This window comes from Equus quagga, chromosome 20 (genome assembly GCF_021613505.1).
Source record: "Equus quagga isolate Etosha38 chromosome 20, UCLA_HA_Equagga_1.0, whole genome shotgun sequence".
NCBI classification, from domain to species: domain Eukaryota; kingdom Metazoa; phylum Chordata; class Mammalia; order Perissodactyla; family Equidae; genus Equus; species Equus quagga.
This window is the reverse complement of record NC_060286.1, coordinates 10,395,567-10,420,482: the sequence shown is the minus strand read 5'-3', so window position 1 is coordinate 10,420,482 and position 24,916 is coordinate 10,395,567. Positions and strand designations below refer to the sequence as shown.

Genomic DNA, 24,916 nt, shown 5'->3' with positions numbered 1-24,916 from the left:
AGATTGGGGCCCAGCTTCTCCAGCCACAGAGCCATGTGCCTCCCCACCAGGCAATCCTGCCTCCAGAGCAGCCATCTCAGTTGTCACTGCTGTGAACTCTTCTAAAGGCCTTGACTATCTCTAGTCAAGTCATGGGGCAGAGACCTGGGATGGTAAGGAAGAAATCTATCTTCCACATCCGTATACCTCTGTATTATTTTTTTTAATAACAAGAATGTATCAATTTACTACCTGCATAACTAAAAAAGGAATTTGATAGAGAGATACAGGAAGAAATACTATGTTGTTCTATTCCATTCATAGCCCTTAACAAAATACTCAAACGTCCCAAAGAGTCAGACATTTTCTAATGGCTCTTTGAAGTGCATTCTGCTTGCTAGATGTCAGTGTGCAGACTAGTACCTCTTTCCTTAATATAGTCATCCTAAACAAGATTACAAAGTTGTTTCCACGTTTTTCCTTGGATCATCACAGTGTTTTGGCCACTTACAAGCCATTGGCTAGAGAACTCTCACTTCACCAGCCCTCCCCAGGGTTTCTCTTCTCTAGAAGACAAGAGAAGACAGAAACACCCAATCTCAATTAACGTCAAACGAAATTGCCGTCTCCTACTCTTTTCCCAGTCCTAACCCTATAACTCAAAGTTCCTTGCCTAATTAGTTTGCTTGAAATGATTTCAGCTGAGAGAAACTTAAAATAAGAAATTTGAAAGGATATATTTGAGACTATCTTGTAGATCAGGTCTATGAACTCATTCAATGAACTTGGAATTATAAAATCATAAGATCATAGAATTTTGGGGTTAGAGAACATCTAAAAGATCATCGAGTACATGACTGTCATTTTGCTGATGGAGAACTAAGGCTCAGAGAGTCTGATCCACACCCCAGTGTTTGAAACTTGTGGCAGGCAGTGCCTGCCCTTAGCCAATGGTCTGGCATTTACTGCTAAACCTCTAATCCTTATTCTCTGACCTTTGGTCATGCCTTCCCTACTCCACACTTGTCTGAGTGGCTTTTCACTTGACTGAAGTCATCCTCTAGCTCAATTTTTGAGATGGGTTCTCTTTCCCAGTGACTTGCCATAGCTCTAAAGGCGGCCTACGCTCAAGTGCATTTGGAATCAGTAAGAAGCATCACTAGTAATAACTGAAAACTGTCCTTTGAATTACCTGGGATCGGCTCCCAAACCACAGTCTGAGCTGGTTGTGTACCTTCCTGCAGTCTCCAGTCTCCCCCTCAATCTGGCAACCCACTTAGAATCTGGTCCTTTCACAGACCACATTTCGTTTATGTGCCTTCCTAATATCACAACATAATTATGTCGTTTCTCTTTGCCCTGAAATAAATAAGAAAAAAAATCATATTTTCCCTCTAGAACCCGTCACTATAATGCAGAGGGCTGGACCACTTTGACTTCCACACAAGTCAGAGCTCTTCGGTGGTTATCAGAGTCTTCTCTTAGGCCATGAGGAAAAACAAGAGAAGTTTGGGGCTTCTGGAGATGTAGTGTTTCCTCGGCTGTATGTTCTCAGGGGAGTCAATGGCCTTGGCAAAGATTCCTACAGGCTGCTGGTTCTCTCCCAGCTGGGAGTAGGGGCACCTGAAACAAGGAGGTATAGGACTTCTGACACTGTGTAAAGTGTAGAGTGGCATGCTTCATGGGCCAACCCAGAGGTGGCCTGTGAACAAAGGTATTCTCTGACAGACAGAGAAACAAGCATGCATGCTGATGAATTATGCAACACCCTCATTTATTCCTCATGAGGCATTATTATTTCATTTTATTGGTAAGGGAACTGATAGTGAGGTTAAGTAACTTGACAAATGATGACCACCTAGTAAGTGGCAGAGCTAGGATTTGAACCCAGGTCTCCCTCCAAACCACTCTCCATTGTCTCTTCCTAAACTGCCTATTAAGAAATAATGACCACCCCTTCCCCGCCAGTCGCTGTGTGTCCATATCTTGCATGGAGGTTGCGGGTGTTCTGCTGTATTCTGACACAGCTATCTTTCCCAGAGTATAATCTATACAACTAAGGTAAGACCTGCCTGTGAATAGGGAGCTAGGTCTTCTCTGAAGGGGAAGATTTCCAGTGTCATTCATCCAGGAAAGATGCCAGGAACTGCAAGGCAGGGGAGAGGAAAGCGATCGTCTTCTCTCCACCTGAACTTGAGAATACCCAGAAGTTTGTGAACTCTGGTTGGCTAGTGGGTGTAAAAGGTGGCCTACCCTTTGTGGAGGGAGATCAGCACCCTGCAAGAGATTGCCAGGGTGTTAAATTGATGGGATAGACCTTGATCAGCCCTGAGGTCAAGCTGTTGCTTTGCAAAGCAGATTATCTGGATTCACGACACTCCAAACTCCCTTCCCCACCCCTCATCTGTAGCTGCTCTTTCTTAGTCTCCTTCAAAAGCTTCTTTTCCTGGGCATGCTCCTTAAATGAGGGCCTTTCTCAGGATTCCACCTGCTTACTCTTCTCACTTTCTCTGAGTAATTTCAGCTACTTCACTAACACTGATAACTCATAAATTTATATTTAAGGTTCAGATCCTTCTGTAGCCTTATAAACGGATACATCCGCCTATTGGACACCTTCGCTTAGGCATCCTACAGACACCTGAAACTCAGTATGTCCCAAACTGAGCTCATTCCTCTTTAACCTGTATTTCCTACTCCTATTTCCCCCATCTCAGCAAATGGGTACCAAGATCCACCAGGTGTCCAGGCCAGAAAATGGTGTCATCCTTGATTCCTCCATCACCCTCAGCCATCTCTGCCCACTAATCACTTAATTCTTTAATATATCTTGAATTTTCCTACCTCCCTCTCTCCCATGCCACCATCCTAAATTTAGCCACCATCATTTGTCAACTGAATTTCTGCAATTGTTTCTTCCTTGACCTCCCTGCCTTCAGTCTTGCCTCCTTCCAAACTATTTATCATGCACGCGGTTCTAATCAATCTCTTAATATCCGCCTGTAACTCTATACCCAGCCTATGGAACTGCCCGCAGTCTCAAATACATCCCATGCCCTCTCAGGTCTGGGCCTTTACACATGCTGTTCCTTCTGCCTAGAATGCTCTCTCCTCCTCCCCAACCAAATCTCCCTTTGCCTTCTCAACTCCTACTCCTCCTCAGGTCTTGGCTTGGATATCACGTCCCCTGGGAAGACTTCCCTGGCTCCCTTGTCCCCTGGGCTTCAGGAAATGGCCCAATTTGGGTACTGGGTCAGGGTACTTGGGTGAATGTGGTTTTCCTCAGCCCTGGCCCCAGCCCAGTGTGGCAGTGGTTGCAGTTACTGATGAGTGAACCCCAAGGACAGCAGCAGTCTCAGGGGAAAGAGTGAGGGTCAACAGCACTGCTACCAAAAGATTCTCCTCCCAGTAGTAGCCTGGAAGGGTCTGGCCTATTTTCAGTAAGGAGAGCAGCACAGCTTCCAATTCCCAAGCTTTCCTGTCTGTATTACTTCCTTCCCACCACAGTCAGTGGAAAAGCTGCTTCTATCTTTCCAAGTTAATCTGTGCTCTTGATCCCATTCCCATCCTCCTTCCTTCCAATCCATCTCTTTTTTCTCCCAAGACAAACAAACTTGAGATGTTCCTACCATTAAAACAAACCAGGGGTCAGCTCCGTGGCCAAGTGGTTAAGTTCGCGCTCTCCGCTTCAGCCGCCTGGGGTTTTGCCAGTTTGGATCTGGGGTGTGGACACGGCACTGCTCATCAGGCCATGTTGAGGCGGCGTCCCACATGCCACAACTAGAAGGACCCACAACTAAAAAAATATATACAACTGTGTACTGGGGAGCTTTGGGGAGGAAAAAAACATCCCCTTCCCTTAGCACTGGATCTCCTAAAGGCTCCCCTCTCTCTTTCCTTCTTCACTGGTAAACTTCCTGACAAGAGTACTCTCTCTGCTAGTTTCTCCTATTTATCTCAGATTCACTCAAACTGCTATTATCGGATTTCCATCCTACTGCCCTCCTGAAACTGCTCCTCATCTAGGTCCCCTGCGATCCCTAACTTGTTAAATCAATCCAAGGCTGCTTCTCAGTATCTGCTCCACCCTGAGCTCTGACCACTCCCTACTCCAATCCCATTTCTTTTTCTTTTTTTCCTTTTTAAAGATTTTATTTCTCCTTCTTCTACCCAAAGCCCTCCAGTACATGGTTGTATATTTTAGTTTTGGGTCCTTCTAGTTGTGGCATGTGGGATGCCGCCTCAGCATGGCCTGATGAGCAGTGCTAAGTCGACGCCCAGGATCAGCACTGGTGAAACCCTGGGCCCGCCAAGCAAAGCACGCGAACTTAACCCCTCGGCCATGGGGCCAGCCCCTCCAATCCCATTTCTTAGAAAACCTTCTTTTGACTCGGAAGGCTTTGTGTCTCAGGGTTTTTCCAGGTTTTTCCTCTGACCTGTCTAATCACTCTTTCTCTTTGGGTAGCTCCTCTTTCTTTGCCTGTCTGCTATTCCTGAGAGCCATGTGAAGATACCTATCAAAACCTTAAGGGGCCGGCTGGTGGCGCAGTGGTTAAGTGCACATGTTCCGCTTTGGCAGCCCAGGGTTCGCCGGTTCGGATCCCAGGTGCAGACATGGTACCCCTTGGCATACCATGCTGTCTGTGGTAGGCGTCCCACATATAAAGTAGAGGAAGATGGGCACAAATGTTAACTCAGGGCCAGTCTTGCTCAGCAAAAAAAAAAAAAAAAGAGAGAAAGAGAGGAGGACTGCTAGCAGTTAGCTCAGGGCTAATCTTCCTCAAAAACAAACAAACAAACAAACAAAAAACCTTAAGACACGCACATTGACTAAGAGACATATCAGACCAATTGTAATGTACGGAAATTACCTGTATCCTGATAGGAACAACTTAAAAATTATTAGACAATAAGAGACATCCGAATAAAACTGAATATGTGATGATGTTAAGAAATTATCATTCATATTTTTAGGTGTGTAAATAGTAATTTAGTTACATTTTTTAAGAGAGTATTTATTTTTTTGAGATACATACTGAAATATTTATAGATGAAATGATATGATTCCTGGGATTTGCTTCAAAATAATCAAGGGGAGGAATAGATGGGGGTACATGGTATGAAGCTGACCTTAATTTGGTGGTTGTTGATGCAGTTTTATGGGTACACTGGGGTTCATTATACCATTCTCCCTACTTTTGTCTATGTTTTAAATCTTCTAGTATAAAAAGTTTAGGGGGCCAGCCCCGTGGCTGAGTGGTTAAGTTCACGCGCTCTGCTTTGGCAGCCCAGGGTTTTGCTGGTTCAAATCCTGGACAGGGACATGGCACTGCTCATCAAGCCATGCTGAGGCGGCATCCCACATGCCGCAACTGGAAGGACCCACAACTGAAAATACACAACTATGTACCAGAGGGCTTTGGGAGAAAAACAAAATCTTTAAAAATAAATAAAAAGTTTAAAACGTTTATATTTATAAACATTTAAAAAATAATGCTGTAAGAAAAAAAATGGCAACAAAATCAAACGTGCAGATTTCAGATATTGGAATTATTGGCCACAGGCTGTAAAATAAATGTAACCAGTACGTTGAGCACAAAAAAATAAAAATAAGGTGGTAAGCCTTAACATTGGTGCACTGGTGGTCTTTGGGGGTAGAAGTGTAGCAGAATCTTCACTTTCTACTTTGCACATTTATGTATTTGTTTTTCAGTACATATGTACAAGTTTGTGATGAGAAAAAAGAAATGGAAATCAGAATGTAGTAAATTTTAAAATGTGTGTGTAGGTATACACATATATAGAAGAAGATTTGGGAAGCTATTTAATAAGATGTTAACATACTAACAGTTACTCTTGCTGGGCAGGTATAAAGGAAAAACTCAGGATTTTTCCTTCCTTTTTTTTAGGAAGATTAGGCTTGAGCTAACTGCTGCTAGTCCTCCTCTTTTTTCCTGAGGGAGCCTGGCCCTGAGCTAACATCTGTGCCCATCTTTCTCTCCTTCATATGTGGGACACCTACCACAGCATGGCTTGACAAGTGGTGCCATGTCTGCACCCGGGATCCGAACCTGCGAACCCCTGGCCACCGAGAAGCGGAACATTCGAACTTAACCGCTGCGCCACCAGGCCGGCCCCAAATATTGATCATATGCTATTTTCTTTTCTTTCTTTTTTTTTTTTTGGAGGAAGATTAGCCCTGAGCTAACTACTACCAGTCCTCCTCTTTTTTTACTGAGGAAGCCTGGCCCTGAGCTAACATCCGTGTCCACCTTCCTCTACCTTATATGTGGGACGCCTGCCACAGCATGGCGTCCCAAGCAGTGCCATGTCTGCACCCGGGGCCGACAAGAAGCGGAACGTGCGAACTTAACTGCTGTGTCACCAGGCTGGCCCCTTTTCCTTCCTGAGTAGGGGAAAAACCCAGTTCTCCCCTGGCTCTCTTCCCTGGGAGTCTCCTTTGCTGCTCACATAAAACACTTCATTTCTGACACTTCTGGTCACCAAATGTGCAGACGGTTTTCCCCGCACCAACAAGCAATTCTTGGATACCAACATGTTGTTCGAGAACTCAACTAAATTCTGACATGATCTACCCAGAAAGAGCATCAGATTCCACAGGTTGAGAACTCAGTCCCACAAGACCGCCTCCCCCCCGCCAACCCACTTCAGATGCCAGTGGCAAGCCCAGTCTCAGCCGTGCTTCTGACGGCCCAGCTACAGATCAGAGATTCCAATGACCCCCTCTGGCTAGAGCTGCTCACAGAACTCAGGGAAACACATACTTATGTTTACCAGTTTATTAAAGGACATGATAAAGGACACACATGAACAGCCAGATGAAGAGATACACAGGGCAAGGTGTGGGAGGGTCCCGAGTGCAGGAGCTTCTTTCCCCGTGGGGTCGGGGTGTGTCAACCTCCTGGTGTGGACGTGTTCCCCAACCTGGAAGCTCTCCGAACTCCTGTACTACTGGGGTTTTATGGCGGCTTCCTCACGGAGGCACGGTCAGTTATTACCTCCATTCCCAGCCCCTCTCCTGTCTCTGGAGGATGGGGGTAGGGCTGAAAATTCCAAGCTTCTCACCGTGGCTTGATCTTTCTGGGGACCAGCCCCCATCCAGAAGCCATCCAGGAGCCCACTAAGAGTCACCTCACCTAGAACAAGAAACGCTCCTACTGCTCCTATCACTTAGGAAATTGCAAGGGTTTTAGGAGCTCTGTGCCAGGAACAGGAGGCAGAGACCAACAGATATATTTTCTATTATCTCATTATAAAGTTTTTCTGTTTTTGCTTACTCATATTTTCTGATTTTTTAAATAATTAAAAAAATTTTTTTCATAATTCTTTAAAGTAGGTATTTCCTAAGCTCCTGGCCTCAATCATTTCACTTCCTACTCTAATTGTGCACCGGCCTCTCTCGTGAGGGCCAAACTCCTGCTTACTGAACTCTTGACCTGAGGGTCTCACAGGCAGGTACGTCAAATTCTCCAAGTCTAAAAATGTAAACGTTACCTTTCACCCGCTCCACAAACGTACCAGCTCTCCCACCTTCCTTATCTCAATGGACAATATCATCATCCACTCTCACCCAGACATTCTTGCCTCCTCCCTTTGTCTTACAGTTGGTCTTACCAGCTACTTCCTCCTGCACATGAGGCCTTTTACCTCCAGCTGCCTCTAGAATGAGTCTTTGATTCTCCACCCTCCCGTCAGCCTTCACCGGGGTCCTAGTCAGCCCTCCCTGGGATTGCTGCATAACGGTCTTGTCTCCCCAGTTCTAATCTTGCCCCTCCATGCCACCGTGGAAGGAGGCTTTCTGGAGCATAGATGCAGTCCCATCATGTATGCTCAGTAAAGGTTTGTGGAGCGATTCCGAACAGAACTAGGTACAAGAGCAGTGACTCCACAGGCCTTCTGTCTCCGCAGCTCCCATCCCACCACTGTCTTCTCCCAACCTCCTCTGCCTCTGCGCTGTCTCATCACCATGAATGGGGATGACATGAGTCTCTGCAGTACTGTCTCTAAAAAAGAGGAACATGTTCCAGCCCACGAGTCCTCTCTGACTTCAAACCTGCATTTTAATTTGTGATAGGATATGCTTAGACTTTAAAGGGGAATCAGTACCAATATTTCCATCAAATGCAAACACTACGTCTGTCCTAAAACCTACAAAGGTCTGCTTTGCTCTTCCTGGCACTGTCCCAAGCAGCTGGACTCCCAAGGTGATCCTGGTACTCAGGGGTCTCCCACAGACTTGCTTAGACACAAAGCAGCTTCACCATAAAAAGCCTGCTCCCCGTCTATTCTTCATGGTATTCCTTTCCCCATCTCTCCTAACTGCCCGCAATTTGTGTACACTGTCTGGAGTTTGGGTTTGCTTTTCTTTTACTTTTTAAATTGAGGAATAACTTATGTGAAGTAAAGTGCATAAGTCTTAAGTGGACAGCTGGATGGATTTTTTACTATATATATACCCATGTAACCACCACCCAGATCAATACATAGGCCATTTCCAGCACCTGCGAAGGTTCTCTTGTGCCTTTTCCCATCCGCTGTGAGTTAATAACGCCCCAAAGGTAACCACTATTCTGACCTCTATCATCACAGTTCTGTTTTGCCTCTTATTTTAAATTTTTATATAAACGGAATCATATAGTATTTACAATTTTATATCTGGCTATTTTTGCTCAACAATGTCATACATTCTACCTTTTAAATCATACCATCCCACATATATTCTCCAAAATTAGTGGAAATAAAATCAAGCCATTTTTAAAAGAATAATTTGCTAACAAACCAAAAGAAATTTTAGTTTATGAATATGACTATTTTATGAATAAGAAAGTCAGTGTGAAACTACTTGTGAATTTATCAGTAGGCTCATACAGGAAATAGTGCCACGTGGGGTGGGTTATTATTAGATTAGCACTGAAAATTAGTTTGAAAAATACTACAAATTAACTTCATTTACAAATAAGGTCAATAAGTAAAACATATGGTCCAATTTTCATGATATCAAGAGAGGATTGAGATGGCCTTTAATGACATACATGAAGACCGAGAAAAGAAAACGTTGGCACTTAAAATTTATAACCGCATTTTCTTGTGCTTTAACATGTACTTTGACTCCCATGATTATCTTTCTGTCTAATCCCAAAGCTATCTTGCTGTCCTTCTCCCAGTCTGTGTCACATTCAGCGAGTGTGATGTTTCAGGAGCTGCTCTGTGACACATCTATCTGAGAGCAAAAACTGAAATCACTGCTCTGGAGAGGACAGATTATTCAGAAATACTGAAATAAATATTCTACGAAACAAACTTTAGATTTTGACTCTAATATAACATTTAGACTTTCTCTATGTTTAATTGATGTTAAATGTCATTATATTTATAATGGAACTATAAATTTCACGTGCTTAGCCAACTGCATTCCTGACCTCCAGCCCCATTTGTCCCACAGCCTGAAAGACGTATCCGTGTGAATCTGTCACAGCAACCTCAAACACATCACCAGTTTTGCCTCTTTTATTCTGTATATGAGTGAAGGGCAATCCCAGCCAAGCCAGACACTTGGGAGTCAACCTAAGCACCTACTTCTCCCTCCACCTTCACATCCAGGTACCACATCTTGTCAATTCCATCTCTTAACTATTTTTCAGTCCTGTACCCTTCTCTCTATTCCTACCAACGTGGACTTAGTTCTGACTCTCACAGTTTCTTACCTGCATAACTATCTCTAATCTTCCTACAACTAGCTAATTGGTCCCCTGCCTCTTGTCTTCCTCTGCTTGAATCTAGTTCTATTGAACAGGTTCAATAAACATCTGGTAAGTGCCTGCTTTGTGAAGTTCTGCAGATAGCTCCAGGGACATGCAGATGAGTAAGACGGTTCCTGCCACTGAGGAGCTTACAGTGTGGTCGAGGGAGACAGAGTATGTGGCAGAAAGGGCCTTGGTGTCAGACAAATCTTGGTTCAAAATGTCAGTTCTGCTACTTACTGGCTGTGTGACTTTGGCTCAATTGCTTAATCTCCCTGACCTTGTTTCTTCACCTATAAAATGGGGATATTAACACTCACCTTCCATGGCTGTTGCAAAAATCAGAAAAATATGCAAATATTCAGGTCATAATAGGTGTACAGTAGACAGTGTCTCGTATTGTTAGTCTAGCTATACACTTTTAATAGAGTCAGCATTTTCTCAATGGAGATTAAAATTAGTTTTTTCTAATCTAATAATTTTACCTTGTAAAATTTACCATCTATTGCAGCAGGTGTAATATGTTCCCATTAACGTAAAACTCTATTTCTATAACTCAAAAAGGCAATTTTATAAAGTGGTTAAGAATGTGGGCCTGGAGCCAAACAGTCCTAGATTTAAACCATCTTAAACACCTTTGAGCTGTGTGATTTGGCCAAGTCACTTAGTTTTCCTCAAACAGCTTAACACTTTGACATCAGTTTGTTCATCTGTAAAACTGGATTAACATGCAGGTGTTTCAAAGGGTTGGTAAACTGACTATCACAGTGTCTGGTACACAGGAAGTAGCTGATAAATGTTATTAGAAAGTGATAATCCGGAAAGCTGCTCAAAAAAAGGCAGGGGACCAATTAGCTGGTTGTAGGAGGATTACAGATAGTTATACAGGTAAGAAACTGTGAGAGTCAGAACTAAGCCTGTGTTGGTAAGAAGAGAGAGAAGGGTGCAGGACTGAGAAATAATTAAGAGATGGAAGTGACAGGATGTTTGGATGGAATTGACAAGATGTGGTACCTGGATGTGAAGGTGGAGGGAGAGGTAGGTGCTTAGGTTGACTCCCAAGTGTCTGGCTTGGGTGGTTAACTGATGGCTGGGATTGCCCTTCACTCATATACAGGATAAAAGAGGCAAAACTGGTGATGTGTTTGAGGTTGCTGTGACAGATTCACACGGATACGTCTTTCAGGCTGTGGGACAAATGGGGCTGGAGGTCAGGAATGCAGTTGGCTAAGCACGTGAAATTTATAGTTCCATTATAAATATAATGACATTTAACATCAATTAAACATAAAGTCTAAATGTTATTAGAGTCAAAATCTAAAGTTTGTGTTTCGTAGAATATTTATTTCAGTATTTCTGAATAATCTGTCCTCTCCAGAGCAGTGATTTCAGTTTTTGCTCTCAGATAGATGTGTCACAGAGCAGCTCCTGAAACATCACACTCGCTGAATGTGACACAGACAGGGAGAACGCTTGTAACACCAAATGTTATCAGAAAGTGCTATCTGGAAAGCTGCTCGTCATCTGGTTATCTCCCGTGGTAGGATTTCAGCAGATATTTCTTTTATTCTTTATACTCTTCTGTATTGCTTGAATTATTTTTTTTACCCCAAGCACATGTAAATTTTATAAACGCTATAATAAAGTTTTGTTAAAATTTACCTTCTGAATTCAAGACTTCTGGTTTCATCTTTCCAGTACCACATCCCTAATCGTAATCCCAATTGCTGTAAAATGAAATGATTGCAGCAAAAATAATTAAAAGTTCAATTTGGAATCCACATGTCACAGTGAACTTTCAATAATAATTCCCACTAGTCGCCCTTTAACTCTATTCAATAAAGATGTAGGATCTTAAAGTGTTCTCTTTTCTTAATCTGAAGCTAGGATTTTATCCTTTTTTAAATTGCTTTTAGGTGTAGTTTCAGTAGAAAGGAATAATGGAAGGGAGAAAGAGAAGGAAGAAAACCTCACTTAGCCCGCACTAGCTCAGGGCTCATCATAGCAATTTAGCGATTAATTGGGACTCAGACCACAATAAACTGACGCCCAGAGCAGCCTCAACCTTCTAGAGGCGTCAGACACCCCCTAATAGGAGGAGCCTGTTTAACACGGAGCCCGCCCTTCAGAGGACGTCCGCAAAGAACAAGTTTACCCTTTTCACCGAGCGGCGGCTACAACCCACCAGCATTCCCCCGCCCCGCCACCAGGGGATCCCACCCACAGCAGGACGGCCTCGTCCCCAGTAGGGCTATTTATATTGCAACCAACCAATTAGAGGTGGCGAGGTGGGACTTTCATAACTATCTAAATATCCGCGTAGGGAGCCAGAATTCAATTCTGACCGTTTCCCGGGTACACGTTCATAGTTCTGCTTTTGCAGGCAAATATGCCCGTAGCTCTTTGAGTACCGCTCGCCCCGGGGCTCAGGCGGCGACCCGCCCGTGGAGGAGGGCGGGGCCGCGGCGGAAGGAGTCCGGGCGGCCCGGCCCCGCCACCCAGCCGTCTCGGGCGCCGCGGGCCGGGCGGGGGCGGCGGGCCGGCCGTCACCGGCCGCCAGCGTGGGGGCGACCGAGGCGGCACTTACATCCCGCCGCATCGCGGCATGGCCGTCCAGCCGCTTCCTCCGCGAGTAAAACTCCGGCACCCGGTGCATGGCCTCGCCGGGGCCGCCTCCCGGCACTGCGGAGGCAACCGCCCGCGGGCGCCGGACCCCGCGGCCTGAGGGCGAACCGGGGCGGGGACGTGCTTCCGCCGCGGCGGGCGGGCGACCTGGAGCGGAGGCACCTCGGCGCCGGCGTGGCTCCGTCCGCGCTCTCGCCTCCTGTGCGGCGCTGGCTGATTGGCGTAGCCATAGCAAAGCTGCCCAGGTGATGCTTCTCAAAGGGTCAGCGCTGCATGGCCTTCCAACCGTGAAGTCAACCACTTTACTGTTTCCTTTTTAATTGGAGTAACTAGATTCAGTTCTATAGGGAAGATCCTTTTGTTCCAAACTTGGTTAGCACTAGATTAAGTTCAAATCCAGACTGGGACTAGGTTGATTGGGGGGGGGGGGGGGGTGAGGGGAGGAAGCGTGGAAATAAGGTTTTCAGAACTTGGTTCTGCTGCATAACTAGATGTGGGACCAAGAGCAAGACAACACTGATTTTGCTTCTGAAGATACCCTAGTCAGGGGTTATGAGGATTTTTGAGGAATAAAGTGTGTAAAGCGCTACCCTTAATAAGTACGCAAAATTAGTGCTGCCCAACGTAAAGAAACTTGCTTTGTGTCAATGGACGTTCAACTGATATTTTTACATTTACGCTTTTCAAATCATGTGTCTTGTAATTCCTTCTTGCAACTGAGTTGATAGGCAGATTCTGATTATTTTTTTCCTTCCAACACTGATGTAAGCAATGCTGGATGGCACTACATGATTGGCAATGCTTAATATATTCTGCTTTTGTTTTATCCCCACAGCTTAATAAACGTTAAGAGATGCTCAGTAAATAGCTGGTGATTGTGTACTCCCATAAACTTCAAAAATATGGCAATAGACATTCCCCCACCCTGGCCCTCCCAGTCTCATGACTTGGCCACACACCAACACTGGTTATAGTGGTATAAAATTGTAATCACCTAGATTCATGTTCCACTCGCTTGAGTCCATTCCTGGCAGCTGATCCAGTTGGCTCGGATATATGGAAACCCACCTGTACACTGGCAGTGCTGCTTTGAGGCTATGGCCTCAAGGCTGGTTTTTTGAAGACGACTCACTTGAAGAGGAATAAGAACACGGAAGTCACGGAGAGTTTTTCACTAAGCAGTGTATATAACCAGGGGTGGCGAGGACAGGGAGAAATAATGAGCTGAAACTCCAGAAAGGCCTGAGAAAGGCAGAGAGCTCTGGATGGAGTCCATTCACCCCACCACTATCAAGAAGACCACTCTTAAATTTCACAAGATTGTAACCTATCATTAACTCAATAAAAATTTTAAAAAGGCCACTCTTCAGTTAACCTCTTCAGTTTATCCCAATGAGCGAAGAAATGCTAGTAGAAAACCAAAGATCTTTTATACTTCACCACAGTTTAACTTCAGGCTGTCTAAAGTACAAAACTAAGGTAAAACTCAGAGTTGAGAACCCAAAACATGACCTATATAAAAGTTACATGACAAGTTATTCCAAATGTGCTAGAGGGACATAGTATTTCAAAGAAACCTTTGATAACTCTGAAGGGACCATCTCATACTTCTGTATTACTAGACCCTAACAAAAGGGAATAAAAGATTATTTTTATGGCTCTAAATCATTATTTAAAAAGTGACCTACTCATTTCTTAGGTTAGATTTTTCACCAATTTTATCTTTTTTTGAATGACATTAGAAGCTCACAACCTAAAATGGAAATACTATAATTTTCCCTTTAGAAACAAACCATCCATGATGTTATAAAGTAGGGATAAAGGTATCATCTAAATATTTAATAATTCCAAGTGTTCTGTGAGGGAAAGATTTTTTTTTTTTGCCTAAGAGAAACTTCTCAAGGTCATAAAACATAGAACTAAATTGCTAATTTCAGGTTTTAGGCCCAGGACATTAACTGAATATAATGCATGCTTATACTATGAAAAAGTCATAATGGACAAGTTTTCATAGTGTTATAGTTCTGCCTTTAAAAAATTAACACATCAGAAAAAACAAAATTAACATGTCAGAAAACAGCAATGCCAGTATTTGAAACAGCAACTCCATTTTTGGTTGCTTATTTCCCTGATCTTGAATTCACAAACAACCTAATCTATACTGAAAGGGGCAGAGGAAGGAGCCTATGGCTTCTTTATTTGATCTAAAGACATTTCAACATTAAGTATCACTGTATTAAAGTTCAGAAATGCATATACCCTAAAATATTTCCATTCCAAGAGCTATATCTAGAATACCTGGCTTTTTTTCCGAAAGAGCCATACTTTTTCTTCAAGATATGAAATTCTGTATCTAATTTTAATGCTTAAGGATAGTCCTCCGAAACAGTCTTCTCATACCTATTTATAAATTAAATATACGGAAGCAATTGAACATTCCTGTTGTTCTTTAACCTAAACATATACAGTCCCTTAGCAATTGTCTTGTCAGGCATGGATTTCAGATTCTTTAAAACTTCAATTTAATTCCAGTGTTCAAAAGCAAGAGGAACATGCCTCACAACACAACTTTTATAAACTACATTCAATTTAAAATAGGTGAATGCCTCATCATGGGCCTAGTATTTGAGCTTCATAAAAAGAAATCTTTTGATTCGATCTAGATAGCAAGGTTGTATTCCTGTTTAAGATTACAGACAGGATAAAGAAATTCTCATTAAGTCTCCTTGACATATTGAATAGATGATTCATTAAATATCCTATTATGCATAAGTTCAAATATGTACATGGAATTAATGTCTCCTAATGTACAAGTCAAGTTTTAATTTCAATGATAAATATAAAATTAATACAACAAAAAATTTAGAGTGAGCTTGTTTTGAAATTTCACACGTCTCAAATACTGTAAACAACCTGTTGTGTCTTATTTCAGTAAGTGTCTAGTTTTATTACTTCAAAACAAGGACAATGCATTAATCAGAAACTCGGGTAAGAATTTAAGTGCCTGTACTGAGAAGCGTATTTTGGCAATCCCTTAGTATCCTATATGCATTGCATTTGCTTTAGTCATGACCACTAGTCCCTAGTATAAGTCATTACTTTCAAGTTCAAGTGATGCTAATTATTCCTTAAACTGTAATTTAGCCTCATCCTAACATCAAGTACTTTTTCCAATGTTATCTGACTATGGCTGATCTAACATCTTCTAAGGAGTTCCCAAGAGTTACCCAGTTTCAAGTGACCCCTGGAAACACGGCTGCTTTGGTGGCTTTATCTTAGTAATATTCATATTTAGGTAAATTTGAGAAGACAGAATTAAATTAAAAACCCTCCCAAAGACTAGGGGTTTTACAAATTACTTTTCAAAATAACCAAAAATAAAGTATCTACATAAATATATATTAGTGTTATAACAAGTTACCAGAGGCCAGGCCACAGGATCAGAGAGACTACCACTGGTCACTGTTTTGATACTTTAGAAACGAATCCCTTCTAAAGTGAGGTCTAAAATGAGTCATCTTAATACCATATTGCACTTACAGAAAGACCTCATTATATTTTGAGGTTAGAGCAAGGGATAAACACTTTCAACAAATAAAGGACTAATAAAAGGTTAATAGAATGGGTACTATCTTGGTAAAATTCACATTAAATGTCACTCTAAGGCTACTATTCACCTGATTCTGTTAGTACCAAGGTAGTTTGTCAAATATTTATGTGATGCTATCTGTAGTCAATGAAACACCCTTAATGCCTCCTGCTGAAAAGTTTCCAGCGTGGCATCAGCACTGAAAAACCTGAGTTATCTTCAGCTTTTCAGAGTGTTAACAGCAATTACCTTTAAAAATTGTTTTAAGCTTATTTTGAAGCAATTTCACAATTGCCTTATCTCCTCCCCCGACCCAAGTGAGACTTCCCAAAAGAAGAAAACAACTTATATGTACGTAAGAGTCAGCTCTTGTGTGACGGGGTCATTACCAAAGTCCAATATTTTTAGGCTAATTTGTTCTCTAGTTGTTCTATTACTTCAAAAATTAATCTCTCTGCATGATATTTAAGAGTCCACTACTAAGTTAAAAATACAACTTCCATAATTCACTATCTTATGAACAACATGAAGCAAATCTACATCACTTGGAAAGAGATAGCAAAGTGTCTACATGAGCTGAAAACATTAGGTTAGATATGTATTTTTCAATCAGCTTTACTGAATTTCTCCCAAGTTCCCCTTGAAGAAGAGGAAAAATCGAAACAAAGCAGAAAGGTCATTCCACTAAAAAATAAACAGGAACCCCACTTCTCCCACGGAAGTGGATTAAAGCTTAAGCCCAGGATAGTGGGTCCCAAAGGGGTACAATATTCCTATCTGTAACAATCTCAAGTCACATATATAGGAAAATGGACAAGCTGCATATTAACAAAATACAGGACTATGTTGCAGTTTGTCTTTTAAAAAAAGAAATGTATTCTAGCGATTTAAGGCAGGTATTGTAAAAGCATTATGATTCTAAAATCAGAAAAAAAAATCTGTATTCTCTCTCCCTATCCCCCAAGAAATTTTAACTACTGGAAACATATCCTTATGGAATTTGTCATGAGCTCAGAAGTTGAGCTCTTTTGCTAGAAAATTAAAGTTAAAACAAGTTTGACTAAATTTGGTCACACTATTAAAGTTTGCCTGCTGTCTCTTGCTTCAGGCATCTATGTCACAGAAAGCAACTTGTTTCACACTACCTTGGGCTATTATGAGAAGGTAACTCCTGCCCCAGCTTTTGTTTGTTTAGAGAAAGAATCATTTTATACGTGACCCCAGAGTTTAGCTTGTATTTTGCTGGAATATTCAGGCGGATTTTCACTTGAACATTTAAGCCAAGCCTTGGGAATCTGGGTACACTGGAAGACACTAGTCTGGTTTCTGTATTAAAAAAGGGAAAAAAGTTTACCCAGATCTTCTCCCCTTAAATTGCTGGTAATTCAAAGCAGGAATCTCATCTGAGAATTGAACAAGATAAGGTTAGATAAATTTCACCTGGTACCAACAGCTTGCTTAGTTAAAGACCAACATAGATAAAACAGTAAGGAGGGAAAATTGAAAACTCCAAGACAGTAATTTTGAGATCAAGTTCAGCTTTACTTTAAATTTGTATTTATGCATGTATTTGCAAAAAGAATGCCTGTCCTTAACATTACTGCAATATTTTTAGTCTTAAAGTAGTACATAAAAATAAACAATTCAAGCTTCTATATATTTTATTGTTACCAAGCTCCCACAGAGCACGTGAGCAAACTTCAAGTTTCCCATCTCAAATAAATCTCTATGCACTAACTAAGCTAACCAAAAATGCTCGTCAGCAAACACGCAAAATGCATTAAAGAGAAACCTCGAATAATGTTTTTAAAAATCAAACTTTAGAATTAACCTTTTATAATTAAACTAAGTTGTTGCACCTTTCCTTTCGTATGCATAACACCGGGCTAAAGACTTCCAACAACAGATCTCATACTTGGCACAAGGACTTTTCAAAGAAGAACCAAAAACAAAAGATAAAAAAATAGAGAAAGGAAAAGAGGTTTTACGCTGACTCGAGTGCAAGCTTAGTCCACCTCCTCGATAGTCGGTCCCCCGGAGGCTCCAGAACCGCCGCCGCCGCCAGGGCCGCCTTGGTAAAGTTTGCTGATGATGGGGTTGCACACTCTTTCAAGCTCTTTCTGCTTGTGTTCATACTCATCTTTCTCTGCCATCTGGTTTCGGTCGAGCCAGTTGATCACCTCCTGACACTTGTCGAGGATCTTGTTTTTGTCCTGGTCGCTAATCTTGCCCCTCAGTTTCTCGTCTTCCACCGTCTGCTTGATGTTGTAGGTATAGGACTCCACGGCGTTTTTGGCCGCGACCCGGTCGCGATTGGCCTCATCTTCCGACTTGTACCGCTCCGCCTCCTGCACCATCCGGTCAATGTCGTCCTTGCTCAGACGACCCTTATCGTTGGTGATGGTGATTTTGTTTTCTTTACCGGTGCTCTTGTCGGCGGCGGTGACGTTGAGGATGCCGTTGGCGTCGATGTCGAAGGTGACCTCGATCTGGGGGACGCCGCGGGGCGCCGGGGGAATCCCGGTCAGGTCGAACTTGCCCAGCAGGTTATTGTCCTTGGTCATGGCCCGTTCGCCCTCGTACACCTGCACCAGCACGCTGCTCTGGTTGTCTGAGTAGGTGGTGAAGGTCTGCGTCTGCTTGGTGGGGATCGTGGTGTTCCTCTTGATGAGTGGGGTCATGACGCCGCCAGCCGTCTCGATGCCCAGGGACAACGGGGTCACGTCGAGTAGCAGCAGGTCCTGCACGTTCTCTGACTTGTCCCCGATGAGGATGGCTGCCTGTACCGCGGCTCCGTAGGCCACCGCCTCGTCGGGGTTGATGCTCTTGTTCAGCTCCTTGCCATTGAAGAAATCCTGCAGCAGCTTCTGAATCTTGGGGATGCGGGTAGAGCCGCCCACCAGCACGATCTCCTGGATCTGGCCCTTGTCCAGCTTGGCGTCGCGCAGCGCCTTCTCCACCGGCTCCAGGGTCCCGCGGAACAGGTCGGCGTTGAGCTCCTCGAAGCGGGCGCGGGTGATGGACGTGTAGAAATCCACGCCCTCGTAGAGCGAGTCGATCTCGATGCTCGCCTGCGTGGACGAGCTCAGGGTGCGCTTGGCGCGCTCGCAGGCCGTGCGCAGCCGCCGCACCGCGCGCTTGTTGGGCGCGATGTCCTTCTTGTGCTTGCGCTTGAACTCCTCCGCCAGATGGCTCACCATGCGGTTGTCAAAGTCCTCGCCGCCCAGGTGGGTGTCGCCGGCCGTGGACTTCACCTCGAAGATGCCGTCCTCGATGGTCAGGATGGACACGTCGAAGGTGCCGCCGCCCAGGTCAAAGATGAGCACGTTCTTCTCGCCGCCCGTGCAGCCCTTCTTGTCCAGGCCGTAGGCGATGGCCGCCGCCGTGGGCTCGTTGATGATGCGCAGCACGTTGAGGCCGGTGATGGTGCCCGCGTCCTTGGTGGCCTGGCGCTGCGAGTCGTTGAAATAGGCCGGGACGGTGATGACCGCGCTCTGCACTTTGCCCCCCAGGTAGGCTTCGGCGATCTCCTTCATCTTAGTGAGGACCATGGAGGAGATCTCCTCCGGGAAGAAGGTCTTGATCTCTCCCTTGTACTCCACCTGCACTTTGGGCTTCCCGCCCTCGCTCACCACCCGGAACGGCCAGTGTTTCATGTCCGATTGCACCGTGGCGTCCTCGAACTTGCGTCCGATCAGTCTCTTGGCGTCAAAGATGGTGTTGGTGGGGTTCATGGCCACCTGGTTCTTGGCGGCGTCGCCGATGAGGCGCTCGGTGTCGGTGAAGGCCACGTAGCTGGGGGTGGTCCGGTTGCCCTGGTCGTTGGCGATGATCTCCACCTTGCCATGTTGGAAGACCCCCACGCACGAGTAGGTGGTGCCCAGGTCGATGCCGATGGCTGGGCCGCGGGCAGACATCCTGACGGAAAGACAGGCAAGCGACGTTAGGCGAGAGCACCCGGCAGAGAAAGTCCCCGGCGTCAACCAACTGTCGCTTCGCGCCACACGCCGCGAGCGCAACCAGCGTCTCCCGCTCCCTTCACTCGGCTCCTCGCTCTTATAGCCGCCTCCCTGCCGCCTTCTGGAAACGCCCGGAGCCAATCGGCTCCCAGGACCGCCCGCCCCAGGCTTGCCTGGGTCGGAGTGACCCGTCCCTGGCCCAACAGATTTCCAGTTGGGTGAGGGGCGGGACCCCGGCCCCCGCGGGGAGGCGAGGGGCGGCCGTTATGCAAATGAGGCCCCTCCCACGTCTCCCAGCAGCCCGGGCCGCCGGCAGCTTGGGGGCGTTAGGCTCGCGCTCCCCCCGGGCCAGGTGTAAGGTTTTTAGCGATCTTTGTCTTTCCTAGGGTGGGATTCGTCGACGTTCACAGGATTGGCAGGGGGCGCGACCAATGAGCAGCGCGGACTCCCAATTGGGTGGGGAAGGAAAGATTGGGGCGTGGCCGGGGAGGTGCGAGAGGGGAGCTGCGTGGGCTGTTCGCTGGCTCCTGGAGTCCTAAGGCTGGTCGGGCCCGGTGTCCCGACTCCAGTAGGGCGCAGGGGAGGGCGAATTCGTTCGCACTTGGTGCGCTGAACAAATTGGGCCGAGCCGGCTCTTTCCTTCCGCGCGCGCCCTTTAAACTCAGGGGCCGGGGCGTTGGCGCGGCCTGGGCGTGAAGGCGGCTCCCCCGCGCGGGGACGGAAGGCTGACTCGGCCGAGCCCGGGCCGGCCGTCGGCCCCTGGAGCCTGCCGTCGCGTGCCCCGCGGCCTGGGGGCGGGCGTGGCTGCGCGGGCCGCCCGGCGCCGCCGGTCCCTGCCTCGCTCCCGCGCTGCCTGCGTGCCCTGCCGCCTTAAGCCCCCGAGTTCGCGTCCCTGTTCTCTCCGCCGCTCCCCTGACCTTCACTTTCAGCGCTTCACGGGAAAATCTGTAGATTAATCCAAACCCGCGCGTCGAGGCCCCGTAAGATAACCCCGCCTCGCTCCCCGCACGATGCTCAGTCCCCGGCGCACGCCGCGCGGCCGTGTGTACGACCGGCTCCCGTCTGCGACTGAGCTCAGCTGAAGGAGATTATTTTCTTTAGCTATACTGGAGTGACAGTAGGAGCATAATCCCTCAGAGAAGGTGGAAAAGGAGCGCGCGTCGTTCCGTCCTGTTTAAGGGGACTCAGAACAGTCTGGAGGTGCTGCCTGGTCGCAGGTGACAGGAGGTGGAAGCGAGTCCTACGGAAGGCTCCGGAAGGAAGGCGACAAGAAAATCGCAGCAGGAACAGTGATGACGCTTCACGTTGTAGGGGAAGCTCCCAGGTGCCTACTCTGTGAAAGTGAAAAGGCTGAGGTAGCCATAATTCGAGGGAGGTGCTGAAAGAACGGGGCTGTGGGCACACCAAGGAGGGGCACATCCAGAGGGGACAGTGTGTTGGCGAGGGCTTCCTGGAGGAGGTGACGTGCCTGAGCCAGGCTCTGGAGCTGGCCAGCTGAGAGGAGAGCAGAGGCGTTCTTCGTGTGGGTTGTAGCAGGGGCAGAGATGGGACAGTGCGCGGGGCAACTGCGAGTTCCACACAGGTTGGCGCCACGAGAGGGGAGCGACTCGAGAAACAAGGAGCCTCTTCAGGGGGGCGGGGCCTTCCGTGCCGGCCTTTTTCCTGAGGCTGTGGGAGGGGACACCGTCCTGGGAAGCAGGCTGGTAATATAGGGCCTGAATCAACGTTGTGTGAAACTGGTGGAGAACGTTTCTGCCTGAGAAACACAAAAGTTACCTGTGACCAAAAAGTAATGTTGACAGAATCCCATAAAGTCAGTCAACGAACATTTAAGTTTATTTTATCTAGTTCTATATGTAATTTACAATCTTTAAAAAACACATTTGCTATTAATTTTTTAATCTCATTGGTTAAATAGTACAATTGGTAGCTACGATTCCCATCTCTTTTCCCATGAAAGAAGTTAGGGAAATTTTGAACTACAAAACCTTTTAAAGAATGTATTAGGAAAACAAAGATAAAATGTTTCCATTGAAGCTACCTTGAATTATGAGTACATATCTCTTGATTTGCTTCTTGGCAATTCTTGTCTTTTATGTAGTTAAAAAAAAGAGAGGGACTTAGTGAGCTGGAGAGCAATCCAAGTTCTTTGCAGAACTGATGATATGAATGTGATTTAGAGACGGGGGCCCAGCTCCAACTGAAGGCAGAAGGAACTGGGAGAAACACAGCCTCTTCAGATCTGGCATTCAGACAGCCCTCACACACTTAGCTCGAGTAAAGCCAGACTGCAAAAAGGCAGACGTGCCAGTCCTCACACACAAACTAAAATGAGAGCTTCGCAAGGGACAGGTTCTTTTTCAAGGTAGCTATGTACTATCTCTATGCACAGTTATTGCAAGCAAATCTTGCAATCTAACCACCACGTTCATCTTTAACACAGTTTTCTGAAACCACAGTAGCAATTTTATGTACATTTTCATTAGCTATATTTATTTTTTCTGCTGTATCTTTTCACCTAGTAAACTAATATTTCCTAAGTTTCATACTTTAAATGGCATTCTGAGCTTTTCCCCCAAAAGACACAGGATTTGCATTTTGATTTTGTATGAAATAAATTTTTGCATTCCAAGAACATGATCATATACTCACCACTCTTGGAATTTTTACATTGTTCCATATTTATATTGATTTTTAAAAAATCTTGATCTACTGACTTTGATGAGTGTGGCTCAGAATTCATTAAAAACATAGCCTATTAAAAATGATCAAATTAGCAAATTTATGGTCAAATAATATTCATCAGTGCCAGCTATGGTGCAGCAAAACAGGTAAACCCTGCTGGTGGGAATGTCAATTAGTACAGTCTTTCTGGAGGGCAGTGTGACTATTTTTTCTTTACTTTAAAGATGCTCATACCCTTCATTTAGCATTACTTGTTGTAGGATGCATCCTAAGGAAATAATAAAATAGGCAGGTAGTATTATTTATGATAACAGCATTCAAAAGGAAATGGCTTAAATATCTGACAATAAGAAAATGATTACATAAACTGTAGTACATCCATATGATGAATTATTATGTAGACATAAAAATTGCTTACAAGAATTGTAATGACACAGGAAAAAGTTGTTGATTTAAGTGGAAAAATAAGACACAAAGCTTTTGTGTCTTCTTATCCTATGTACAGGATAATCATGTATATGAAAACTGCACCAAAATTGGTTATCTCTAGATGGTAGGATTATCAGTAATTTTTCTCAATTTCCTTATTATACTTTACAATTGATTTTTAAAACTTCACTATTAACATTTCATTGAAACAAAGTTCACTAATCCTACTACTTACTTAGAAATTATTACTGATTTTCAAAGAGTGAAATCTGTTTGGCAGATTATACATACTAGGGTGTTTCAAAGTATTTTTAAAATCCACTGACTGAGGTTCCACACAGTCTGGAAAAAAACAAGAGCTTTAACTTCTGTCAAACCCTCTCTAATTTATCCCCGGCACCCAGAAGAGTGCCTGGAACACAGTAGGGAGTCACTTGCTCAATGTTTGTTAAAAATGACCAAAGGTACATTATTTGACCAAAAAATGTGAAATAATAACTTCATTTTTTCTCTGTATAAGAAGAAGTTTCTCTGCCTACCTTGTATGTTTCTGTACTAAATAATACTGCAGAGATCAAAAGTTGAAACTAATTCCCATTGGAAAATATTTGTACTAAAGATAGAAAGATGCCTGGGATGCGGTCTAAAAGTCTGTGTGGGTAGTCAGGCCTACCCTAGGGAGACTAACTGAGCAAGAATAAATTTTTCTGGAATTACTAGGAAAAAATATTTATGGATTTTCTGGAACCCTCTCAATCTCTACTCAGGGACAACCGTCAAAAAGTTTGTGAGGGGCTGGCCTGGTGGCCTTGTGGTTAAGTTCACACACTCTACTTCACGGGCCAGGTTTACCGGTTCAGATCCTGGCGTGGACTTACATTACGCACGGCTTACCAAGCCATGCTGTGGCGGCATCCCACATATAAAGCAGAGGAAGATGGGCACAGCTGTTAGCTCAGGGCTAATCTTCCTCAAAAAGAAGGTTCTGGGTTGTTTTGAGGAGGTAATGTTGGCCTGAAGAGAAGGTAGAGTGAGTAGCAGCTTATAATTTGAGGACCTATGAGCAAACTGAAGTCAAACTAGTTATTATATTTAAGATCTCTATAAATACTGCCATTTTATAATTCTTTGGAAGTACCTGTCCCAAAATATTTCTCCAGTCACCTGTCACTATAGGAAAAATTTCACCATTTGTTTCGAGTCTTGAAAAACTCAGTCTTTAAAAGTTACAATTAAACTGTAGATACAGAGTAGTGTTGGGTAGGACACTGCCAGGTCTGGCATGGAAGGCTGTGAGACCCAAACCTGGACGAGAGGCCATCCTAGAAGAGAGGTGAATCTGTGACAAATTGTACCTATTTCAGTTTTGTAGAGAATGCTAACTTCGAGGATAGACTCTTGTGGAATCTGAAACAATCTGAAAGAAGTGAGGCTGTTGTCTTACACAAGGAGAATCAGATTCAATATGCCATTATTGTCAATACTTATGAAATTCTTATGAAATTCTGGCAATCATCTTTCAAGACAGCCCTCAAATGAAGAGAATACTCATTGCTGATCACTTGGAGGAAAAAAACACAACTTAAACTCTTAAACTGAAAATAAACAAGATGAATTATACTGGTAAGGAAGTTATTTCTCTGAATAAATTGTTTGTTAGCTGCTCAGGAACACTATAATTATATCTGTACTTTATTATTTTGGTATTAGAGAAGGGAGGGAGTTGAGGATAAATTCTCAAATAACTTTTTAATATAGCCAGGTTGAAAAAGTACAGTGTAAATAAAATATACAGACAGTTTAACTTCTGAACATAGAGAAGGAAATTTTATTAGGTAAAAGCAATGGATTATAAAATGTAACAAAAATTCTCTATGTAACCCAATAAC

The 24,916-nt window shown here is 44.4% G+C and overlaps 2 protein-coding genes and 1 non-coding gene across 3 annotated transcripts in view; 1 reads left to right on the top strand and 2 right to left on the bottom strand.

Moving 5' to 3' along the window:
* LOC124231039 (protein phosphatase 1 regulatory subunit 36-like) overlaps positions 1-12,542 on the bottom strand; it is a 39,222-nt gene extending 26,680 nt beyond the window's left edge. Inside the window, exons 1-2 of the mRNA XM_046647680.1 lie at positions 12,328-12,542; positions 11,403-11,467 (exon numbers count right to left, since the gene is read on the bottom strand). Coding sequence (XP_046503636.1) covers positions 11,403-11,467; positions 12,328-12,396 — 134 coding nt within the window. The 5' untranslated portion in view covers positions 12,397-12,542. The remainder of the gene's footprint in view (positions 1-11,402; positions 11,468-12,327) is intronic.
* A 4,933-nt stretch (positions 12,543-17,475) lies between these two features.
* On the bottom strand, positions 17,476-19,960 carry LOC124231076 (heat shock-related 70 kDa protein 2). The gene has a single exon (XM_046647727.1). It carries the CDS (start codon positions 19,869-19,871, stop codon positions 17,961-17,963), a length of 1,911 nt encoding a protein of 636 aa, XP_046503683.1. The 5' UTR covers positions 19,872-19,960; the 3' UTR covers positions 17,476-17,960.
* Positions 19,961-24,522: 4,562 nt separating this feature from the next.
* LOC124231192 (small nucleolar RNA SNORD2) lies at positions 24,523-24,591 on the top strand. The gene has a single exon (XR_006886417.1). It is a non-coding gene; the product is annotated as a small nucleolar RNA SNORD2 (small nucleolar RNA).
* Positions 24,592-24,916: the final 325 nt, after the last annotated feature.

Bases quoted from the DNA above. Each gene is read 5' to 3' on its own strand.
- LOC124231076 (XM_046647727.1), bottom strand. From the start codon at position 19,871: ATGTCTGCCCGCGGCCCAGCCATCGGCATCGACCTGGGCACCACCTAC.